General features: G+C 39.9%; 2 protein-coding genes across 3 annotated transcripts; one reads left to right on the forward strand and one right to left on the reverse strand.

Moving 5' to 3' along the window:
* Positions 1 to 2966: 2966 nt before the first annotated feature.
* LOC124863249 (nuclear distribution protein nudE-like 1-B) lies at positions 2967 to 14880 on the forward strand. The gene is made up of 9 exons (XM_047357555.1): positions 2967 to 3132; positions 4983 to 5079; positions 8084 to 8237; positions 9886 to 10034; positions 10142 to 10278; positions 10370 to 10537; positions 12089 to 12180; positions 13216 to 13361; positions 13446 to 14880. The coding sequence occupies exons 2-9, from the start codon at positions 4994 to 4996 to the stop codon at positions 13525 to 13527; spliced, it is 1014 nt and encodes a 337-aa protein (XP_047213511.1). The 5' UTR covers positions 2967 to 3132; positions 4983 to 4993; the 3' UTR covers positions 13528 to 14880.
* A 49-nt stretch (positions 14881 to 14929) lies between these two features.
* LOC124863248 (medium-chain acyl-CoA ligase ACSF2, mitochondrial-like) lies at positions 14930 to 22122 on the reverse strand. 2 transcript variants are annotated; one of them, XM_047357552.1, is made up of 16 exons: positions 21939 to 22122; positions 21448 to 21667; positions 21236 to 21364; positions 18411 to 18464; positions 18166 to 18284; positions 17388 to 17550; positions 17198 to 17293; positions 16966 to 17117; positions 16798 to 16886; positions 16651 to 16727; positions 16470 to 16577; positions 16018 to 16169; positions 15782 to 15923; positions 15504 to 15614; positions 15333 to 15401; positions 14930 to 15242 (listed from the first exon to the last, which is right to left on the reverse strand). In XM_047357552.1, the coding sequence occupies exons 1-16, from the start codon at positions 22049 to 22051 to the stop codon at positions 15192 to 15194; spliced, it is 1845 nt and encodes a 614-aa protein (XP_047213508.1). In that variant the 5' UTR covers positions 22052 to 22122; the 3' UTR covers positions 14930 to 15191. The 2 variants fall into 2 exon arrangements, with proteins under 2 accessions (XP_047213508.1, XP_047213509.1); XM_047357553.1 differs by having other exon boundaries at positions 21448 to 21643; positions 21939 to 22121.
* Positions 22123 to 22656: the final 534 nt, after the last annotated feature.

The following is a 22656-nucleotide window of genomic DNA, read 5'->3' on the forward strand; positions in this document are numbered from 1 at the left end:
ACATACCAACAAGTGGCTGAAAACTATGAAATGAAAAGTTTTGGCCCATGTAAAATCATAGATCTTAATCCCTTTTATATGTTGTGTCTTCAAAAGGGCTGTGCATACAAGAAACCCCTCAGCCATCTCACAGCTAAAAGTGAAGAGTGGGGCAAACTATCCTCAGGTTAGTGTCATATTGGTAGATGGCTGCAAGAAGTGAAGTTGTTTCAACCAAAGGGGTAAGACTAGATGTTAGGAGGTACGGTGTCCTAACTTTCTCCTCAGTTTGGATAGATCTTTTTGTTGATTTATTTTCTTTTATGCATAAAACAAAGTGTTATGATAGTAATAAAACAAATTACAGAATATTTGTTATTTTTTTATCATTTGTCTCTTATAGTGGAGACATAATTTATGTTTTTTTTTGTTTGTTTGTTTTATCGCATTATTATATGTTACAGTTATTATGTCCTTTCCCTATTGTCTATGCAGGACCTCATCTCTTTACAGCTATAAGTCCAACTTCTGATTAATTATGATGTCCAGATGTCCAGAAACTTCGTTTACCTGGATCAACCATAACTAATCTTAAAACTTGGATGTTGAAGAAATTGTTTCCTTACTGTTACTTTGGAGGTTGAATTGCCAGGCACAGTTCCATTGTAACACACTTTATGTTTGGTGTAAGATATCATGTAGTTTGGAATCAGAATCAGCTTTACTGCCAGATTTGTACAGACAAACAAGCATTTTAACTGGGGTACACTTTGCTCTCTGAGAGAATTTTTTTTTTTGTATATATAACAGTGGCAATAAAGAATATCTTTTAAAATGTACATACAGGGGTTGGACAATGAAACTGAAACACCTGGTTTTAGACCACAATAATTTATTAGTATGGTGTAGGGCCTCCTTTTGCGGCCAATACAGCGTCAATTCGTCTTGGGAATGACATATACAAGTCCTGCACAGTGGTCAGAGGGATTTTAAGCCATTCTTCTTGCAGGATAGTGGCCAGGTCACTACGTGATACTGGTGGAGGAAAACGTTTCCTGACTCGCTCCTCCAAAACACCCCAAAGTGGCTCAATAATATTTAGATCTGGTGACTGTGCAGGCCATGGGAGATGTTCAACTTCACTTTCATGTTCATCAAACCAATCTTTCACCAGTCTTGCTGTGTGTATTGGTGCATTGTCATCCTGATACACGGCACCACCTTCAGGATACAATGTTTGAACCATTGGATGCACATGGTCCTCAAGAATGGTTCGGTAGTCCTTGGCAGTCCATCTAGCACAAGTATTGGGCCAAGGGAATGCCATGATATAGCAGCCCAAACCATCACTGATCCACCCCCATGCTTCACTCTGGGCATGCAACAGTCTGGGTGGTACGCTTCTTTGGGGCTTCTCCACACCGTAACTCTCCCGGATGTGGGGAAAACCGTAAAGGTGGACTCATCAGTGAACAATACATGTTTCACATTGTCCACAGCCCAAGATTTGTGCTCCTTGCACCATTGAAACCGACATTTGGCATTGGCATGAGTGACCAAAGGTTTGGCCGTGTATATTGACCCTGTGGAGCTCCCAATGGACAGTTCTGGTGGAAACAGGAGAGTTGAGGTGCACATTTAATTCTGCCATGATTTGGGCAGCCGTGGTTTTATGTTTTTTGGATACAATCCGGGTTAGTACCCGAACATCCCTTTCAGACAGCTTCCTCTTGCGTCCACAGTTAATCCTGTTGGATGTGGTTCGTCCTTCTTGGTGGTATGCTGACATTACCCCGGATACCGTGGCTCTTGATACATCACAAAGACTTGCTGTCTTGGTCACAGATGCGCCAGCAAGACGTGCACCAATAATTTGTCCTCTTTTGAACTCTGGTATGTCACCCATAATGTTGTGTGCATTTCAATATTTTGAGCAAAACTGTGCTCTTACCCTGCTAATTGAACCTTCACACTCTGCTCTTACTGGTGCAATGTGCAATCAATGAAGACTGGCTACCAGGCTGGTCCAATTTAGCCATGAAACCTCCCACACTAAAATGACAGGTGTTTCAGTTTCAGTTTCATTGTCCAACCCCTGTATATACACAATTGACTTTACAATAGAATATAATGTGAGATCAGTCCAAGTATGCATTCCATTCTGGAACTCTGACGGTCAAGTGTTCATCAGAGAAACAGCCTGGGAGACGAAACTGTCTCTGTGGAGGCTGGTTTTAGCAGACAGCGCTCTATAACGCTGACCTTAAGGTAACAGCCTAAACAGATTGTGTGCAAGGTGTGTCGGGTCTGCAGAGATGTTAACTGCCCTTTTCCTGACCCCAGACCTATATAAGTCCTGAATAGAGGCCCTGATGATTCTCTCTGCAGAACAGCTCAACACAGGAATAATAAACAGGAACAGGTGTAAAAGTCCAGTTCAAGTCCTACTCTTGTGATTTTATCAAGTAGATTCTAAAGTCATTAAATTTGTGACTTAAGTCTGACTCGATTTCAAGTCAAAATAACTCTAGTCCCAACCTCTATTTCTGGGTATGCCAGATTCCTCCCACAGTCCCAAAAGCAGTCATGTTAGGGTAACGAACTACTCTTAACTGACTTCAAATGTGAATGCATGGTTGTCCTGTGTGTTTTTTGGTGGCCCTGTTTTAGATTGGTGACCTAGCCAGGGGTTAATACCCCAGCACCTACGGATGGATGGATGGATGTCCTCTCCACTGCGCATTATGATTCAAAGACATTTCACAAACTGCAGTCTACTTAAATAATAGGTTTTCTAAAACAAAACGGTTTTGTTTTTTTTCGTCTATCACTTTTTGTCAGGTTGGTCCTCTTGTAATATTACACCACCTTCTGGTTGCTAATAAAACTCCAACACTCCGTTAAAAAATTGAGGAGTGCCTCTTCTCTCATTCCAGGGCTTACGCAACGTGAAATTACGTCATCGCGTACGTATTGTGTGAGGATTTACGTTAGTTCCGGGAGACGCGTTGGCAATTTCCTAAACACATTCCAGTTACCTCAGTCAGTTTCGGAGGCCCCGGACCGGAGAAAGAGTGAGAGTCGTTGTGTGTTTCACCAGCTGGACGAAGTACTGCTGAGATAGAGGACCGGACATCGCGTTGATATGAACAGGTAACGATTTAACTGTCATAAATTACTGAATGCTTGGCCTGTTTGCTGAAGGTGCTCGGCTACTGCTCTTTTGTGAACGTTCCGAAGCTTTTAGCCTTAATTTAGTCTCAGTCTGCGGTTAAATCTCTGTTTGTGGAACCTTCTGGTGTCTTTAAACACACGACTCCTTCGGTCTGAACTCAGGGTATCAGATATCGTTTAAATTTGCGACCTCTACAGTGCTCAGCTCCATAACTTTTCTTTAAACAATGTACAGTCGGTGTAATTCATTTTTAGATTGGGTTCAGATGCTGTTAATTTTTTTCCCTGATACCCCCTTCACAAAACATGTCAAAGAAAGCAGAAGATATAACCCTTCCATAAAGTTTTGATGTGAGCTACCAGCACACCCTTCAGGGAGTGGTGTTATCATCTGCAGATCAAACCAAGAGGACCCAATAAATTAATAGCTCGTAGAAAAAGAGTTGATGTAATCCTTCTGACCTCATCAGCATCTGAAGTGCTATTAAATATGCATTCATCAGGTTTAAAGTATTTAAATACAGGACTGTGGCAGAGGATACTTTCTCCACCCTTCTCTCTTTGTCCAGGTATCGTCATAGCATAAAAATGATGCTGAAATGATCATCCCTCTTGATGCAGACTCTGTGGCTGGAGTCTTTATTCTTAACCTGTTACATTATAGGGCTTGACCTCTCCTGGTGGTGTATTATGTTACCTGTACACTGTCCGTGTTTAAAAAAAAACACAGATCTGTTATCACCTGTTCATTATAACATGTATTTGGGAGACCTACAGAGATCAATGAAAGTCACAGTATTCCATCTTGGATTTTATGTACCTATTTTTGGTACTTTCCTGGATAGCTGAGAAGTCTCCCCTCTGTCCTATGATACACCCAACTTGCTATGTCATGTATTTTGTGAAAACCCTTCAGCTTTCCAATGTTTTGATGTCTGAAGCTGCAGACTAATATATGTAGTCAGTTTATCGCTGATGAGGCCACCTCACAGGAATGTTTAAACGGAAGAGCAGGCGGTCTTTCCTCATAGTCGCCCACCCGCTGAGTGTAGAAAATCACACATCTTCATTGGTCAAATCTGAGCCAGAAAAGACTGAACCTATAGTCTCATAACTCTGAGCTTTCTTGTTCATGCAGTTCTCTTTCAGTCAGTTATTCAAGGTTTAACTTTGTCTAATTTCCTTTAATGTAATTATGTGCAAAAAAATCTGCAGACAAACCCAGCAGTTCATAAATGTTTCTGAAAACCCATTTTTTAAAATCTGCATGGGTTATGGAAAATAAAAAGGTTAATATGCAATCAGATACAGGAGCTACTGTCTATAGCGCTATTCTTGCAAACACATCAAACATCTAGGCTGTTATAGAAAGCTTGGGTCTGTTTAACAATAACTACTATAAGTTTAGATTGTTTTCAGGGAAATGGTTATACTAACATCACAGATCAAACTTTATAAAACTTTACAAACAAAGTCCTCATTTATTTGGCGTACGACATGGTTTATGGCGTTTATATTCTTACACACATTTTCAAATGAAAACTAAGATGAAGTTGGATTAAGTTGTACCATATATTGGCCAGGGCCAGAATGATGTGGCTTTGTTTCCCACATTGGCCCTCAAATAAATCTTTTTGTTCCATCTAGGTAGAAATGTGGCAAATTTAAAAACTGGATTTCATCGGTTGCCCTGCTTTCAGATAAGAAGGGAATGCATTGTGCTTGTTTCGACATGCCAAAGCACACAAAGTTAAATATTTAGAAGGGTTGTCCTAAAGTGTAAGTATTTTTGCCAGTGAAAGTATTAAGAATGTCTCTTTTCTTCTCAGGCTGCCCTGAGATGGACACAGAGATGATTCCTAAATTTTCATCAAAGGATGAGGAGGTTGATTATTGGAAAACACAAGCCCTGAAATATAAGAAAAGGTAGGTTTTGCTCATATGACTTCATACTTTGTCGTGTTACTTTAGATGTGTTTGATATTTTTAACATTTTGGTTTCCTGTGACTTTTATCTGCACGTTTTGCTATGTTCTCAGCGTTTTCTGTGTGTAAATTTAGAATATTGTTTTTGCTCAATAAGCTCATCTTGCAGCTACAGGTCCTTCTCAAAATATTAGCATATTGTGATAAAGTTCATTATTTTCCATAATGTCATGATGAAAATGTAACATTCATATATTTTAGATTCATTGCACACTAACTGAAATATTTCAGGTCTTTTATTGTCTTAATACGGATGATTTTGGCATACAGCTCATGAAAACCCAAAATTCCTATCTCACAAAATTAGCATATTTCATCCGACCAATTAAAGAAAAGTGTTTTTAATACAAAAAACATCAACCTTCAAATAATCATGTACAGTTATGCACTCAATACTTGGTCGGGAATCCTTTTGCAGAAATGACTGCTTCAATGCGGCGTGGCATGGAGGCAATCAGCCTGTGGCACTGCTGAGGTCTTATGGAGGCCCAGGATGCTTCGATAGCGGCCTTTAGCTCATCCAGAGTGTTGGGTCTTGAGTCTCTCAACGTTCTCTTCACAATATCCCACAGATTCTCTATGGGGTTCAGGTCAGGAGAGTTGGCAGGCCAATTGAGCACAGTGATACCATGGTCAGTAAACCATTTACCAGTGGTTTTGGCACTGTGAGCAGGTGCCAGGTCGTGCTGAAAAATGAAATCTTCATCTCCATAAAGCTTTTCAGCAGATGGAAGCATGAAGTGCTCCAAAATCTCCTGATAGCTAGCTGCATTGACCCTGCCCTTGATAAAACACAGTGGACCAACACCAGCAGCTGACACGGCACCCCAGACCATCACTGACTGTGGGTACTTGATACTGGACTTCTGGCATTTTGGCATTTCCTTCTCCCCAGTCTTCCTCCAGACTCTGGCACCTTGATTTCCGAATGACATGCAGAATTTGCTTTCATCCGAAAAAAGTACTTTGGACCACTGAGCAACAGTCCAGTGCTGCTTCTCTGTAGCCCAGGTCAGGTGCTTCTGCCGCTGTTTCTGGTTCAAAAGTGGCTTGACCTGGGGAATGCGGCACCTGTAGCCCATTTCCTGCACACGCCTGTGCACGGTGGCTCTGGATGTTTCTACTCCAGACTCAGTCCACTGCTTCCGCAGGTCCCCCAAGGTCTGGAATCGGCCCTTCTCCACAATCTTCCTCAGGGTCCGGTCACCTCTTCTCGTTGTGCAGCGTTTTCTGCCACACTTTTTCCTTCCCACAGACTTCCCACTGAGGTGCCTTGATACAGCACTCTGGGAACAGCCTATTCGTACAGAAATTTCTTTCTGTGTCTTACCCTCTTGCTTGAGGGTGTCAATAGTAGCCTTCTGGACAGCAGTCAGGTCGGCAGTCTTACCCATGATTGGGGTTTTGAGTGATGAACCAGGCTGGGAGTTTTAAAGGCCTCAGGAATCTTTTGCAGGTGTTTAGAGTTAACTCTTTGATTCAGATGATTAGGTTCATAGCTCGTTTAGAGACCCTTTTAATGATATGCTAATTTTGTGAGATAGGAATTTTGGGTTTTCATGAGCTGTATGCCAAAATCATCCGTATTAAGACAATAAAAGACCTGAAATATTTCAGTTAGTGTGCAATGAATCTAAAATATATGAATGTTAAATTTTCATCATGACATTATGGAAAATAATGAACTTTATCACAATATGTTAATATTTTGAGAAGAACCTGTACGTAACGGTGCTTATTTTGTAGCTGGCAGCAGTTCCCCTGTGTGAGCACAAACCACCCTCAGTTCAGAAATGTTTGTGGGTTTCTCTCTGTGAGGTTTCAGAGCTGAGCGACCGGGTTTAGCCCAAAAAGAGCAAATGACTCGCCGGGAACTATGACATAAGAAACCGCAAACCTGCTGACCAATTCATGAGGAAATGACAAAAGCTTTGACTTCTTTAACAGAAGCCACCGGGCGTTCTGGGGTCTGCAGCTGTGTTGCGTAAATCTTTTTAAGTTCAGCTTGGTCCTTCTTTGGAGCTGAGAGTCAGTCAGGCGGTTTAGAGTTGCACAGAAGGGGTTAAAGACCTGGTGGTTTTCTGAGAAATTCCTGCAGTGGGTACATGAGGGAAAAACATCAAACCGTGGAAAAACCAACTTTAAATAGATGGCTTACTGTGGGTTGTTGCACGTGTTTCAAGCATGTGGTTTTTTTTTTTTTTCCAGATGGACTTTAACACGGACCTAACAAATACTGCATCTTGCAATGTTAATAAGTTACCTTCTGAAATGGTTAGCTTCCCATATGAAATCAGTCAGTTCCTGTATTTTTGGACATTGAGAGGGTAGTTTAAATTGACTGCCTGGTGCTGGAAGGTTAGAGACTCCACTGTGGCCATTGCACATCCTCTCTGTCGTTGGCATGTGTGGAACGACCATGCAGAGCAACTGATTCATGGATTCCAGCTGTCTGAGACCATTATCTCAGTGCAAGTCTGCTGAACTCAGACTAGTGTTGAGTAAAGTGTTATCTGATCAGGAAAAAGCTTATAAAAGAATTAACTGTTCTGTTCGAACTTTGTTTATTACTATAGGTTTATCTTTTTTATATATTCTTTAAGTGGTCAGCTTTTATGTTTTTTTTATCTCTGATCCTGGCTCAGGCAGTTTAGCTAGCTCCTCAGAGCGGTATATTTACATTGTTTAATTCAACAATGCTGGGTTGTTAGTGGTGGTTAAACCAAGAGTGAAAGTTAAACATTTTTCAGTATTTATTTCAGGTTTATTTCTGCCAATTTTGGGGACAAAGCTCCAGGAACATGTCTGAGCTTGGCTTCTCCTGCAGAACAATAGCCTGACAGTTTTCTAGAACTAATCCTACTGCTCTGCAAAGCTGAATGGTCCTACTGTTGATCATTACTACAGATGTGAGACAATGACTGTTGTTGTTTGTATCATTCAGTTGCCAAGATGCTCAAGAAGAGCTGCAAGAGTTCCAGGAGGGGAGCCGGGAACTGGAAGCTGAACTGGAGGCTCAGCTCAGTCAGGCTGAACACCGGCTTCGAGATTTACAAGCTGAAAACGAGAGACTGAAGAACGAGGTGTCAAACTACAAGGTAAACTGCTGACTAGAGATGTGCTGAGAAATCTGCTGATGGGCGATTTTACGCTCGACCAGGTGTTCAGTCATCAGCCGGTTTAAAACTTAAAGTCCGCCCTTTTTTCTGATTAGAGAACACACAATAGCTAAGCTAACACTTTTCAGCATAGAAGTTGTTACTGGAGGAAGAACAATGAATTGGGTATTTTTTTGTGTTACTGAGGTGCTTAAACATGGTGGCATGTCAGTGTTCATTCCGACTCCTAATTTTATATTGGGAGTGAATCATTTTGAACAGTCCAATTCCATCTTTCATCAAACCTGTTGGATTAGGAAATGTTGGTATTCTTTTGGAAATCTCACAGCTAAGGTAAAGGCTGACTATTTCTACAAGGAATACACAAAAAACCCTTTCATAACATAGTTCTGCAACTCACACAACCATGAGTCCTTCATGCTGGATAACTTTGTCCTTTTACATAATACATGTCAACATGGATGCTCAACATATTTCTCTGATCAGACTGCACTGGAGGATCATGTGGTACCTCTGCTCTGTCCAATTTTACTAAAAAGCTACACTAAGGACAACTTAAAATGTAAACTTTGTAATAATTTTGTGGCATTAAAATATTGGCAACTTTTTCTTTGATTGCTGAGCTGTGTAACAACTACTGCTCTCTAACACACTGTCTGATGCTGCCTCTGGTCCTGATATAAAGAATGGTTGTTGACAGCAGAAAGTCTAATGTATTGTTATAAAAAAATAAATGAATAATTTAGCAATCAAACAATGCAACACGTGAATGCAAATTAAGGCTTTTTTCCTCTCACATTGCAGAAAAAGTTGACTATACGCTGTCTTAAAATGCAATTAAATGGATATGGGGTTTTATTTGTACAGATGCTTCGGTCTTGTAGCAAGGAGCAAAAAGGACAGCTCGGTTACTCAAAGCAGTTTTTGAGAAAAAATGAGTTTTGTTTTTAATTAAAGTTTTTAAAATGGAATCTAAATCTGCTAAAATTGGTATCAGCAGGTCAGGCCTTTAGAAAAATCGGTCATCGGTGCATCTGTGGTTAGGATACTAAAGCATTTACTTGTGCCTACTTAGGTCATCTGAACTCTCTTCTAGGAGAGAGTTTATAAAGCATGTTAAGTAATCCTGTGGCAGTGCTTAATTGGATGTCAGGATAAAGGACAAGTCAAAATCAGAGCGGGTCTAAACACTAAGAACTGATCTTTGACATTGTTAGCTGTATTAATGTGCACACAATAAGAAATTCACCACTGTGGTGGTCACATGGCCAAACATGTGAGCCCATGTGCCACACCCTACTCTTAAAACGGGCACTGTTAATGAGCCAGAGAAGGTATGAATGATGTTTTCCTGTCTTTCTACATCAGGGGCCACAGTAAAGGTATGCAGCAATGCCTCTAATTACGCTGTAACCTAGAAACTCAGGAAGTTTCCCTGGGAACAAAGAGGCCTTTTGACAATGAAATAATACCATAGGACATCTTGGCTATCTTGTGACTCTCCTGATTTCCTCTGCTGTTGTTTGTCACCAAATGCATAAAATAGTATTTTCAAACATCATGTGATTCTCTACACTGGCTCACTCCCAGGGTGTTTTCTCCTCTTTATTTGATCAATTATTATCAGGAAAAGCTAGAGCAGCAGTATGCTCAGAGTTACAAGCAAATTTCCATGCTGGAGGATGACCTGAGCCAGACACGCAGCATCAAGGAGCAGCTACACAAATATGTGAGAGAACTTGAACAAGCCAATGACGACCTGGAAAGAGCCAAAAGGTCAGATTGAGAATTCAGATTTGATTTAATTTTGTTGGTGTATTGTACTAAGACCTTAAGACTACTTAACGAATTTTATTCAGTGGAATGGTATTTCTGATTTTTAGGGCAACAATAGTTTCACTAGAAGACTTTGAGAGCCGTTTGAACCAGGCCATCGAGAGAAATGCTTTCCTTGAGAATGAGCTAGACGAGAAGGAGTCCCTCCTTGTGTCTGTGCAGCGGCTGAAAGATGAAGCCAGAGGTACAAACTTTTTTATTTATTTACATTTGGTAAGCACTGTTTGTGGCATTTTGGAGGAGTATTTGATGAGTCGGACTCTTATGTTCGGCAGACCTGAGACAGGAACTGGCAGTACGAGAGCGGACTGCTGACAGAATGTCCGCACCGAGCTCGCCAACGTCAGACATCGACAAGACTGATTCTGCTGTACAGGCCTCTTTATCCCTTCCTGCGACACCTGTAGGAAAGAGCATAGAGCACGCTTTCATTAGCCAAAAGGGTAAAGGTCAATCCTATGTTTATTTCTGCATATACACTGCTCAAAAAAAGGTATACTTTTTAATCAGAGTATAATGTGAAGTCAGTTAAACTTCTGGAATATTGATCTGGTAAGTTGAGTAGTAGAGCAGGTTGTTGATCTGTGTCAGCTGTTTTGGTGTTAATGAAAATACGGGTGCACAATAAGGGCAACAATGAGACAACCCCAAAAACACGAATGGCTTTGCAAGTGGAGGCAACAGACATTTTTCCCAGTTTTTTTTTTGACAACTTTTCGGTAGTCTTGCATTTGACCAGGGTCATTGTCACTACTGGTAGCATGAGGGGATACCTGCACCCTACAGAGATTGCACAGGCAGTCCAACTCCACCAGGATGGCACTTCAATATGAGCCATTGACCGAAGGTTTGCTGTGTCAGATAGGTGGCTACTCTAGAAGAGGTGGTTAGGGTCGTCTGAGGTCCTTAATCCATCAGCAGGATCGGCTCCTTTGTTTAAGGAGAACCTGGATGAGTTCTACCAGAGCCTGACAAAGTGACCTCCAGCGGGTCACTGGTGTAAATGTCTCTGACCAAACTATTAGAAAATGAGTTCATGAGGGTGGCCTGAGGGCCCGGCGTCCTCTAGTAGGACCTGCGCTTGCTGCCCGGGACCATAGAGCTCGACTGGCATCTGCCAGAAAACACTGGAATCGGCAGATTCTGCACTGGCACCTTGTTCTTTTCACAGAGAAGAGCAGATTAGCTCTGAGCTCATGTGACAGACTTGCAAGGGTCTGGAGAAGCTGTAGTAAACCTCATACTGCCTGCAACATGATTGGTTTGGTGGCAGGTCGGTGTTGGTCTGGGGAGGCATATTCATGGAGGGATGCACAGATCTGTACAGGATACACGATGGCACCCTGACTGCCATTAGCTATCGGGATGAAATCCTTAGACCCATTGTTAGACCTGCTGGTGCAGTGGGTCCTGGTGCATTCTAATGCTTAGCCTCGTGTCAAGAGTATGCAGACAGTTCCTGGAGGATGAAGGAATTGATAACATTGACTGACCTCCATGCTCCCCTGACCTGTTTCCAATGTAAAGTTTCTGGGACATCATGTTTAAGTCCATCCAACACCACCAGGTTGCACCTTAGACTGTCCAGGAGCTCACTGATGCCCTGGTCAGGATCTGGGACAAGAAACCCCAGGACAACATCCATCATCTCATAAGGAGCATGCTCCAACGTTATCAGGCGTGAATACAAGCATGTGGGGGAATGTTGGAGTTGCTGCAATGACATTTCAGCTAATTGGACTAGCCTGCCGCCTCAGTTTTTCAGTTTACATTTCTTGATGACTTCGGATTAATCCTTCTGTTGGTTTTCATTAAATGATGTGGCATCCTTTCGTTCCTAACACATTACCCGTTCCATATCAGTATGGACATCCAGTTTGTTTGTTTTTTCTATCTGAAATGTTGTGGTGTTTTTAAAGTGTTCCTTTAATTTTTTTCACCAGTGTATTTAAAGAAAAAATCAAATATACATTAATTTTAGCTTATTGCTATAGGATTGACCAATGGCTGCGGTGGCTCCGCCCTCACCCCTTCAGCCAGGATCTCGGCGCTTAATATAGTTGGAGACCTTCTGAGAAAAGTTGGGGTATGTGTTATTCATTTCATTATAAATTTTTACCTATTATTAAATAGTTTAAATTATTCCTTTTGTTTCGCTGTGTGAGAGTGTAGAGAAAAAGATATATGGGTAAATGTCTAAAAGTATTTGCTGGAGCTAAAGTATGCAAAGCTGTAATTGATTGGCCTCCTCCAGAGGAAGACTTGCTCCCAAAATAGCATTAAAAAGCAAATGGTGTCTTTCTCTGCCCACATTAAGACATAATGAGGCATTATGCATGCATTTAGGAGAAAGTCAACTTTTATAAATGTAAATTACAGCCAGGGTAAATAATTTTATATTCTCAATAAGAAAATGTGTAAAAAAAATAAATAATTATACCTCAGCTAGAACCTGGGGGTAATGAGTAGTCAAGCATGTCCCAAAGGGAAGAATTCATCCTCTCTTCCATTGAGTTGAAAATTTTTCACAAATGATATGTCCATAAAAAGTAACTAAGTCTAGGCTGGTAAACAAAGCTTGGGGAAATTAACTCTATTACAAAGACCCGCTTGTATTGTGACAATTAGTACAATATATTGTATGTAATATTATAGTTGGATACATTTTTAACTTCAACCAATGCATTTAATCAGTTAAAATGATATATCATTCTACATGTTTTTTACAACCTGCATCATCACTCATTGATTTAGAAACTTATCGCTGTGATTTCTTCAGTCAGATGGACTGGATTTTTGCTTATTAATAAATTAAAGCATTTTGCTGCATCTCTTTGATTACTTCTGTAGCTGTTGTGTTGTGCTGATGCAAAAATAGGTGAAATTGCTCCAACATGCTGGTCTTGATGGCCGTATTTGCGTGTGCATGTATTTGGCGCAGTTTGGTTTGTGCAGCCTGTGAAGAAATAAAGTGGCAGGAGAACAGCAGCTGCGATAAAACAAAATCAAAAGTAAAAACATTCCACTGCTTGGTGAATTTCCCCCAAGGTTTTGAAATTGTGATTAAGTCCTAAAACTGTCTTTTCAGGCTAAATACTACTTTTTTCTGTTTTGTCATTAGGCTTTGGAATCCAAACTTGCAGCTTGTAGGAACTTTGCCAAAGACCAGGCAGCAAGGAAAAAATACTCCGCAGACATGGGCGTGCTCATCAACAGCAACGCTACAAAGTTCTCGCACCCCCTACACACAACCTACTTTGAAACAACGTAAGACCCTCTTGAAGACCTGGTTCTGCACTATATTTTAATCTGTATCTGCTAACGCAGTTCATATCCTTACCTCAACTGCAGGACTGTTAATGGACTGGACCCAAGCTCCATGGCACCGTCTAGAGCCATGCCTCCACCGGGCATGCTGCCTCTAAGTGTGTGAGGAACCCATTCAAACCTCTGCTTAATCGCCTGTCCATCCATTAGAAGCTGCCTACAGACAGAACACATGGGCTGGTGTGTGTGTGTGTGAGAGAGAGAGACTAAGTTAAAGATTGTTCACCGGGTGCGAGCGTGCATGTTTGAGTTTGACAGGTGCACGAAATATAAAACTAAATAATGAGCGTGCCTCCAGGTTGCAGCTCTAAGTGCATCCAGGTGTAGGTGCTCAGCCATTTCTGCATATGTTACTACAACAAACTTGCATGTGCCTAAAGTAGAGCCCTACAGTGCTTGTTATGGTCTCTAGATGTCAACCTCCATGCTGCAGCACTAACTCAACTTCTCAAAAAAACTTGAGGGCCCTCAACAGACCACAGCTTCCTTTTGATTTTTTTTTTTTCTTTATGTATATTCTCTTGAATTGCACAACTAAACTAATTTATATTTTCGAATGTGTAATATTTAAAAAGGGATCTGCTCATTTGAGCTAATTTATTTCATATGCTTTGAAATGCATTTTTCCTGTTTGTTACTTTTTTGCATGTGTGCACATGGTTGCAGAAGTACGGATGGACCCCGTGCTGAAGAGACGGACCGAAGTGAATGTTGATTGTCCAAAGCCATGTAACACAGTCGTTGCTGTTTTTCCTCAACACTTGCTGCTCTTAAACTAACTGCCCCCTCGGAGGTCTTTTTTTTCCTAGCATTTGAGCAGATTTCTCTGTAGAAGTTCACTTAGAATTTTAAGAAAACAGTTTTGCCTTTTTTATGTTTGACTTCATTGTGATGTGATATCTTTTTGGGTGTGAATTTGGCCCTAAATCTCCCACCCCCTGTAATGGATTCTTAAAGCCAAACAAGATGTTGAAAGATCTTTTTCACTGTTTGTTTTACTAAACCTATTTGAATTAAATGCATCATTTCAGCATTTGTGCAATGCAGGACTGACACTCTTGTTTTTCATTAGTATTAATTTGGCATAAACATTTGTCTTGGCAGCTTATGTTATTGACTTTGTATCCATTTTGCTTCTCACAGATCACATTTTTAAATCCTCAGTAGCCTGAAGTATAATTTAAAGGTTAGTTGTTATTTGTATTTATGAGATCTCACTTTAGACACCAGGAGAGTCTGTTACTGAAGTAACTTCCACAGCAAGTTTGTGCAGTAGGGTTTATAGATGGTGAAAATTTGCTTACCTGTACATAGACATTTGGCATTAAAGTCCTATTTATTTCAGATTCTGTATGGCATGTATTGAGATGAGTTTTGTTATGATACAGTGGTTCCAGCCATTGTAATATGATGTTATATTGTCAGAATTGTTTAAGTAAATAAAGATTGAGATATTAAATGTGTTGTTTTGGTCTTTCTGAAATTGTTTAGCAAAACGTCACCAAGCACTTCCCAGACTTTAATTTATTATTCCATTGATTTATTGAATCATTTTCAGTATTGAAGGACAATTAAAATAAAAATTAATTGTTCAGTTACCATTGTTTTTAAAAGAAGTGTTGTTCCCCACGGTAATAATTAATCAGTAGGCTGCATAAATATACCAACACCAATTAACAAAATAGGGCATAAATTATTGAGATACATAGTTCAGTTTCAGTTTACTTCGTACTTTACAATGACTTCCTTTTAAGATCTAAAAAAAAAAAATCAAAGACCCAATTTCTTCTCCATTTCCTCCTTCAATATGTTCTTCTTGATCTAGAGAAACAGAACATACTTTATTTAGGAATTCTGCATGAATTATGGCAGTTGTATTTCTCAATGCTGAAATTAAAACAGCCCTCCTACCTTCCCGGAGACGGTTAGAGGGTAGCTGTCTACAAAGATCACATAGTATGGAATCTTAAAGTGAGAAATCTGAGGAAAAGAAAAAACATGCATGATTGCATACTTTTTTAAAATAATTTTAAATAGTCTTGGCCTTTCTGTAAGTACTGTATGTCCATTATCTCTTCCTACCTTGCCTTTGCAAAAGTCCCTTATCTCCTCTGCAGTTGAGGTTTGGCCGGCCCTGAGCCTAATGCAGGCACACACCTGCTCGCCCAGCCTCTCATCTTTCACTCCAACCACCTGGAAAGCAGAGCATTACATCACTATCTCTAGTTGTTTTATAATGATAAAGAATGTAATATTTTTACAAAAACAGCTTCCCCTCAGGCAATTTGTTTTTCTTTTTATTATGAGTTTGATAAAAAAATAAATAAATACTGCACTGCTGTGCTTTTTTTTTATCTCACCTGCACCTCCAGAACTTTTTGATGCTTGTGGAGAAACTGCTCTATCTCAGCAGGGTAAATGTTCTCCCCTCCGCGAATGATCAGTTCCTTAATGCGTCCCTCGATGCGGCAGTATCCCAGACTGTTCAGGCTGGCTGTGTCACTGAATAAACACAGCATTTTCATCAAGAACCCCTAACTTAGAAGCATCTCTAAAATTACTCCAAAGAAATCTCTGCATTAAAAATCTATCTCACCCAGTCCTATACCAGCGATCTTCAGCTATGACTTCTCTGGTTTTCTGAAGATCATCCCAGTACCCGAGCATCACACAGTAACCTCTGATCATCAGCTCCCCTGAAGCACCCAAAGAGACAATCTGGCCTGTGCTGGGGTCCACTACCTTGGCCTTAAGACACATATTTAAGCACCTTATTAGACTGGGAAAATAAGACAGGTTGTACTGTGCTGATTTTAGCACCAGAAATGTCCTCTATGTTTTCCATCTTCTTCCCAATGACCAACACATGCATGTTGGGGTAATTGGCATCCATAAATTGTCCTTAAATGTGAGTATGTGCAGGCATGGTTGATTCTGTATTGCCCTCTGATGGACTGGTGACCTGTCCACGGTGTATCCTCCTCACCTCTTGACCCCTGAAAAGATTAAGTGGGAACTGGAAGTGGATGGATGCAAAGAAGGGCATACCTCAGTGTGACACATGATACACCCGACAGTGTTGATCTTCAGCTCATTGTTGTCTTGTGGGAACCCAAGGAATGTAAGAGGGCTGTTTTCAGTGGATCCGTATATAATCTGTGAAAAGATGAAATTAATGGACACTCAGGAGCTGTTTGACTGTGTCGTGCATTAAATATTTGATGCTCACCGTTATCTCTTTCATGTTCATTTCTGATATTAGCTTCCTCAGGATCTCAGGAGGGCACGGAGAACCTCCCATAAGCCCTTGAAGCAAAGAAAATACTTCACACCAAATTCAACAAAACATACTAATCTTGACTTTTAAGTCTCTTACCAGCTTCAACTGATGACAAGTTATACTTTTGTAAATCACGACTGAGCAGGTCAGTGTACATAGTGGGAGTGCCATAGACAAAGTTGCAGCTTAAAAAGGAGAAAGATAAAAACAGCAATCAGTGACAGTTATTGTTACTGGAGGTCATAGATACTTCGAGGAACATACTTTTCATTCTGGATGGCCTCTAAATTGGCACAACTGTTGTAAGCAGAAGAAGGGAACACCAGTGTGATGCCATGAACCGCCATGCACATCCCTCCCATCACAGAGCCGAAGCAGTGGTACATAGGCACGGGCACACACACTCGCACCTGAGGCTGGCGGTGAATAATAAATACACCATTATATAAATCAAACTGTGTTTTTCAACATGTCTGACAGACAACGTTGGACTTACTCTGCAATCATAGCCCATACGCAGACCCACAAAATATGCATTATTTACAATATTGTGGTGAGAAAGAGTGGCTCCCTTTGGTTTCCCAGTGGTACCCTAGTGCCAGTAAAAAAAAAGAAGAAAAAATGCATCTAAATCAATACGTATTATATTATACGGCACATGAAAAAGATCTTATAATGAAAATTACTGAAGTGAACTGGATGTTAATGGCATCATCAAAAGACAGCTGGCTCTGCAGGTCCATCAGCTGTTTGTAGTGCAGACTCTCCCCTGCTTGCATCACATTGTCCACATGGAGCATTCCTGGCTGTCTGCTGTCGGTCAGAATGATTATACGCAACTCTGGCACCCTGGGAGATCCCGAAACAGATCATCATTGAAGTGGTTTTGTGTGGCCAGCAAAGGCTGTTAGTGCAATTTAACTTATATTTTCATTTTGTAGGTTGAGATTTTCACTGACAAATTGAAATCAATACAAAGTATATTTTATTAACCTCTTTTTTGCTTTTGTTTGAACCACAAACATCCAGTGAATTGGATGAGTGGCCAAATTCTTGTTGCTAAAATAAACAAAAACCTTTCTCGACAAAGAAATAGACAACAATCAACCAGAAAAAGTATGTAATGTTATGCCTTTTTTTTTTAAATAAGGCAAATATGCAAGACTCTTTTCATATTTCAGATTTACAATGATTTCCTGATGTGTATACAAAAATCAGACTACTTTGTTTATTTCATTAAAATATTGCATTTTTAGTTAACTATTAAGCAGGTCAACAAAAAAGTTTTTGTCGCATTTTTATTTTGAAATAATAATGCAAAAAAAGTTTTGTGGCCTAGAGTACTTTCAACTTGACAATCTTGGCCCACGTGGCAGAAGGTTGGGACACCGTTGATCTCAGGTCTATTAATCCTTAAGCTCCAACAGTGGAAGAACATTAACAAAACATGTGATTGTGTCAAACCTGGAGCTTTTGATCATGCCAGGCAGCATTGAATCGATTCCTGGACAGATCTCTTGCAGCATCTCACAATAGTTCTGCCTTCTAAAGCTGGTTGGACACAACACTGCTTTACACTGGACCTACAAACAGCAAATCTAGATTGTTATATTATTTACAGATTATTTGTTTCAAAGAATCCATGCTGCATGTATTTCCTAAGATGTTTGTTGTATTTTATTTTGTGTCGCAGTTATGTGACCAACTACCTTTTGCAGTGTAATCTCCACCTCCTCCACTTGATAAGCTGGGTTCAGTGACACCTGTAGGTACGACAACGAGGTTTTCAGGGATGGAAAGATTATCCAACAAACCATTTTAATGATCTTTACAAACAGAATTTGGGGGACTTTGTTGTGTTTGTTCTTTCTTCCACACATGGTCAAGATTATACATGCTCAAATATGTACATACATCCCAAGACACACATCTTGTAGTCATCAGATGTCTTCTGGCATGTTTATGGTGGGATAGTTAACTGCTTATTAGTAGAGTTTATTTAAATTGGTAGGCAGGTCAACAGGTTTCATCTCTGTGCCATTTTGAAAGCTCAATGTAAGCATTTTCTGTTTTATTTATTCACAAAACTGTTTTGATGTGTGTTTGAGATCTGTTGAGATCTGTTTTCTGCTGGAATATGAAACTGTGTCCAAGTATCAACCATCTGATCCACTACATCTCCATCAGATGAACGATAGTTGGTCAAAATGATCAGAAACAGTCCAGAAAGCACCTTCATTCTAGCGTACCATGATCTAGAAACCCGTGGAAAACCAGTGTCACTTTCCAAAGGGAAAGCAGTCTCTCATCACTGTGGACTGAGATGATGCTGACAGAGAGAGAAGCCTCTGCTCAAAACTTGACTCGAATCGATGGGAATTAGCAGCTGCCCATGTGGACAAGCCAAGGGACTTCTGTAGAAAAGTGTTATGGCCTGACAAAGACTGAGATATTTTACTTCAATGACAAAATGTTTGGGGGAAGAATGATAAGTCTCTAGAATAAAGAATGCTGTACACACTGTCTAGCATAGTGGTGGCAGCATCATTCTGTACAGCTGTTTTGCTGCCTGTGCTACTGGTCCACTAAACAATGTACATGCAATAAATTATTTCATTTTATTCATAAATTTCACAACTTGATGTTTAAAACTTCACCCAACAGGGTACTGATCTCAGACACATGTCAAACCTGGTTATGGAATACATATCTTTTAATATACGCTAAGGTTATGTTTTTGGAAGCCCTGACATACTAGAAACTTATACCTTTTTGCTTAAAAACTGGGTCTGCAACAGGAAACCAAAACTGTAACGAAGTGGGATACATTTATACAAATGTCTTACTTCTAAAGCTTACACAGGATGCACAGGTAGCAACAGTATGTATTAAAATTCATTTAAATCTCATTTTTATTAAATACAAATCAGATTATTTGAAGAGTAAATTCCTCTTTTTAAGGCCACCTAATCACATAAAAGGAATGAGAAGAATATGTTCGGTTGGTATCCCAATAGAGGAAGGCCAAGAGGATGGGTTTAAAAAAAACCTTATCATATAATCTATTACTAAGCAGAAAATGTTTACTCTGTGCTCATAAGATGCTAATAAAACACAAATAATAGCCTCCAAAGTCTTTGGAGTTTTATTTGTTATTTATGCATGCATATATGTTTATTTGTGAGTTGACTTGTAATATTAGGTTACCTAGACCTTGACCAGTAGATGGCGACCTTTCAGCAGACTGACAAGCTGTGCTGAAGACTGTCGGCTGGTTGGCCTGTTGCCCATATCTAACAACTTCAAGATAAGAAGTGACATAGTTCTGCAATGTTTGTATTCCTCCTTGAAATTAACATGCCACAATGCATGAAGTCCATCACAGGACCAATGAGCCTAACAATGAGCCTTGGGATCTCCAAGTGGGTCAGACACCGTTTACTTCTGAGAACCAGCTTGGGCGACTTGCTCAAGCCTCTGTCAGGTCTCTTTCCCTCGGCTGCCAGCAGTGGCTCACACAGGTGCAGTCTGCCCAGAGAGTTTATTCTGAGGCTGGAAGGCTGTTGGAGATGTAACTGTTCCTCTTCAAAATTGTAAGCAATCCGAAAAACCATATTGAGAACACCTCTATGAATAAAAACAATGTAATTGAATTTTAAACCTTGTGGATGAAATTTTTTCAGTGACTCAATTGATGCACAGTTCTTGTACTTTGTGCGTTTAGCTGGTTAGAGATGCATCATGGTGTCCATCTTTACGGCTCTTTATTCCATCTCTGCAGCCACTCATCGTTCTCCTCTTCATAATACTTGTACTTTACTGACTCAGCTCTCAAAAGCACATGAAAGACAGTGTTTATTATTATCTACTATAGATACTTGTTAGTATAAAGTGATTATTATGTTTGCTTTTTCAGAGCGAGAGTGTCCTAAAGGTTGATGATAAGAACAGGCTGAGAGCAGTTATCATGGGCACTGAAATATTTTTACCAGGGGAAAAGGACAAAGTTATATTCTGTTTAGAAGTTTAACCTTAGCAGAAACTAATTAGTAATTACTTAGAATTTAAGTTTAATTTATTTTTTTTTTAATTTCTCACGGCTTCTTCATAGACATTTCATTTGGACAATCTCAAGAGCACAGTCTGTGGAATAGAGGATCATTTTAAATTAATATCACCTTATGGCATTAATCAACAGTTTTGGTCAGTATAGTGAAATGTTTATACTGTAGTTAGTGTAAAAATATGTATGTTTAAGATCATTACCTTTTCAAAACCAGTTAAAGCACTTTACAATTTCTGTTGAGAACAATTTGTCAAAAAAACACCCCACCTACAGTTATGCTAGAAGTTAATTGCTACAAAACCTTGTTGTTGGGTGCACCTTGCCAAGGGATTTTTATTTATTTATTTTTTTTAACCAAATACTAGTGTAGATGTATATCTACGATTCAGCACAGCTCAGCCCTCCCCTAAGGCACTGAAAGGTTCAATGTCCACCTGGTTTATAAATTCAGACAGTTCCTAGACTGACCAGGATAATTCCAGCCTTAGCTGAAGCAAACTGGAAAAGGATCCATTCATATATGTTTGGAGCCCAAATCCCCAGTCGATCACCTCTCTTCAAGCCAAGCGCAAGCAAGCCTGCAGCAGCCATGTCCACCTTGTACAAAAAAGTGCAGAGAGTGACTTAACACATGCAGGATTGCAAAAACCTAAGCAAAATACATCAAATCTGAAACGCACATCTTTCTGAAACTCAGCAAAAGTTTTCCTGATGCCATCCTGTAGAAAGACCACAGCTTCACGGTCAGGATAGCGTTGGACCGTTGCTTCCAGGCTCTGGCCTACAGTCAGGGGAAGCAATGAATATGAAGAGGTGCCATGGACGTAGCTGGTGGTCAGGGATGGTTTATAAGGAGGACTGTCTACATGGAGAGACCTGGCAAATATAAAGTTCACAGACCTGTGACCTGTCATTTCAGTTTTTTGATTTACTGCAGTTCCAAAGATTTCTAAGAAAGAAAACTTGGGAAATGAGAGTTAACAAACTGATTTTTTGATTCACATGTCAATAAAAATCTAGTTTTAAATATCTGAGCTGATGGACACAAATGATCATTTTTTCACTATTTCCCACGCCTTCTGGTAGGGTAGGACTTAAACAGCTTGATTTTTACAGCCAAAGGATATCAGTAACATGATTTCCTATTTGAAGACGTTTAAGAGTAACTTACCGAGACAAAGCTGCTGCTCCTGGTTTCCACATCCTGCAGCTTTTGAGGCCATCCAAACATCGGAAACTGTAAGCACAGACCCTGAGCAGCAAGGAAGAAATCCTTGCAGACATTGCGCTTCAGTATCACGGTAATGTGGACAGGAATGCAATAAGAATCTGTCTGGGTAGTAGTGTGTGCTCTACAAAACTGCTGGTTCACTCTGGTTGGGTTTAATTGCAGCATGTGTAATAATTAACTTATATTCACCCTCACTAGATAGCTACTCACTTGAAAGATTATAGTTTGTTCATTACATCAAAGTATTGTACTTATTTTAACCCTTTAAATTAAAACTTAAGAACTGAAAGAAACAAACAGGTGCTGTTTGTAAAGACAGAAAATCTTAGGATGTCCATAATATTATTTTTAATATAATGTTCCTTAAAGCTTTTGAATTGTGGCAAAGGAAAGTACTTAAAAATGATACTAACTTATGTTCTGGTCCGTATATAATCTATTACTAAGTAGAAAATGTTTACTCTGTGCTCATAAGATGCTAATAAAACACAAATAATAGCCTCCAAAGTCTTTGGAGTTTTATTTGTTATTTATGCATGCATATATGTTTATTTGTGAGTTGACTTGGAATATTAGGTTACCTAGACCTTGACCAGTAGATGGCAACGTTTCAGCAGACTGACAAGCTGTGCTGAAGACTGTCGGCTGGTTGGCCTGT

This window comes from Girardinichthys multiradiatus, chromosome X (genome assembly GCF_021462225.1).
Source record: "Girardinichthys multiradiatus isolate DD_20200921_A chromosome X, DD_fGirMul_XY1, whole genome shotgun sequence".
In the NCBI taxonomy this organism is placed as follows: Eukaryota; Metazoa; Chordata; class Actinopteri; order Cyprinodontiformes; family Goodeidae; genus Girardinichthys; species Girardinichthys multiradiatus.

Coding starts and splice junctions, on each gene's coding strand:
- LOC124863249 (XM_047357555.1), top strand. CDS start 4,994: ATGGACACAGAGATGATTCCTAAATTTTCATCAAAGGATGAGGAGGTT. Junction 10,035..10,141: donor GACCTGGAAAGAGCCAAAAG/GTCAGATTGAGA, acceptor TCTGATTTTTAG/GGCAACAATAGTTTCACTAG. Junction 12,181..13,215: donor ACCTTCTGAGAAAAGTTGGG/GTATGTGTTATT, acceptor TTTTGTCATTAG/GCTTTGGAATCCAAACTTGC.
- LOC124863248 (XM_047357552.1), bottom strand. CDS start 22,051: ATGTCTGCAAGGATTTCTTCCTTGCTGCTCAGGGTCTGTGCTTACAGT. Junction 18,465..21,235: donor CTAAGGCTGGAATTATCCTG/GTCAGTCTAGGA, acceptor TCGTACCTACAG/GTGTCACTGAACCCAGCTTA. Junction 15,924..16,017: donor GATCGCTGGTATAGGACTGG/GTGAGATAGATT, acceptor GTGTTTATTCAG/TGACACAGCCAGCCTGAACA.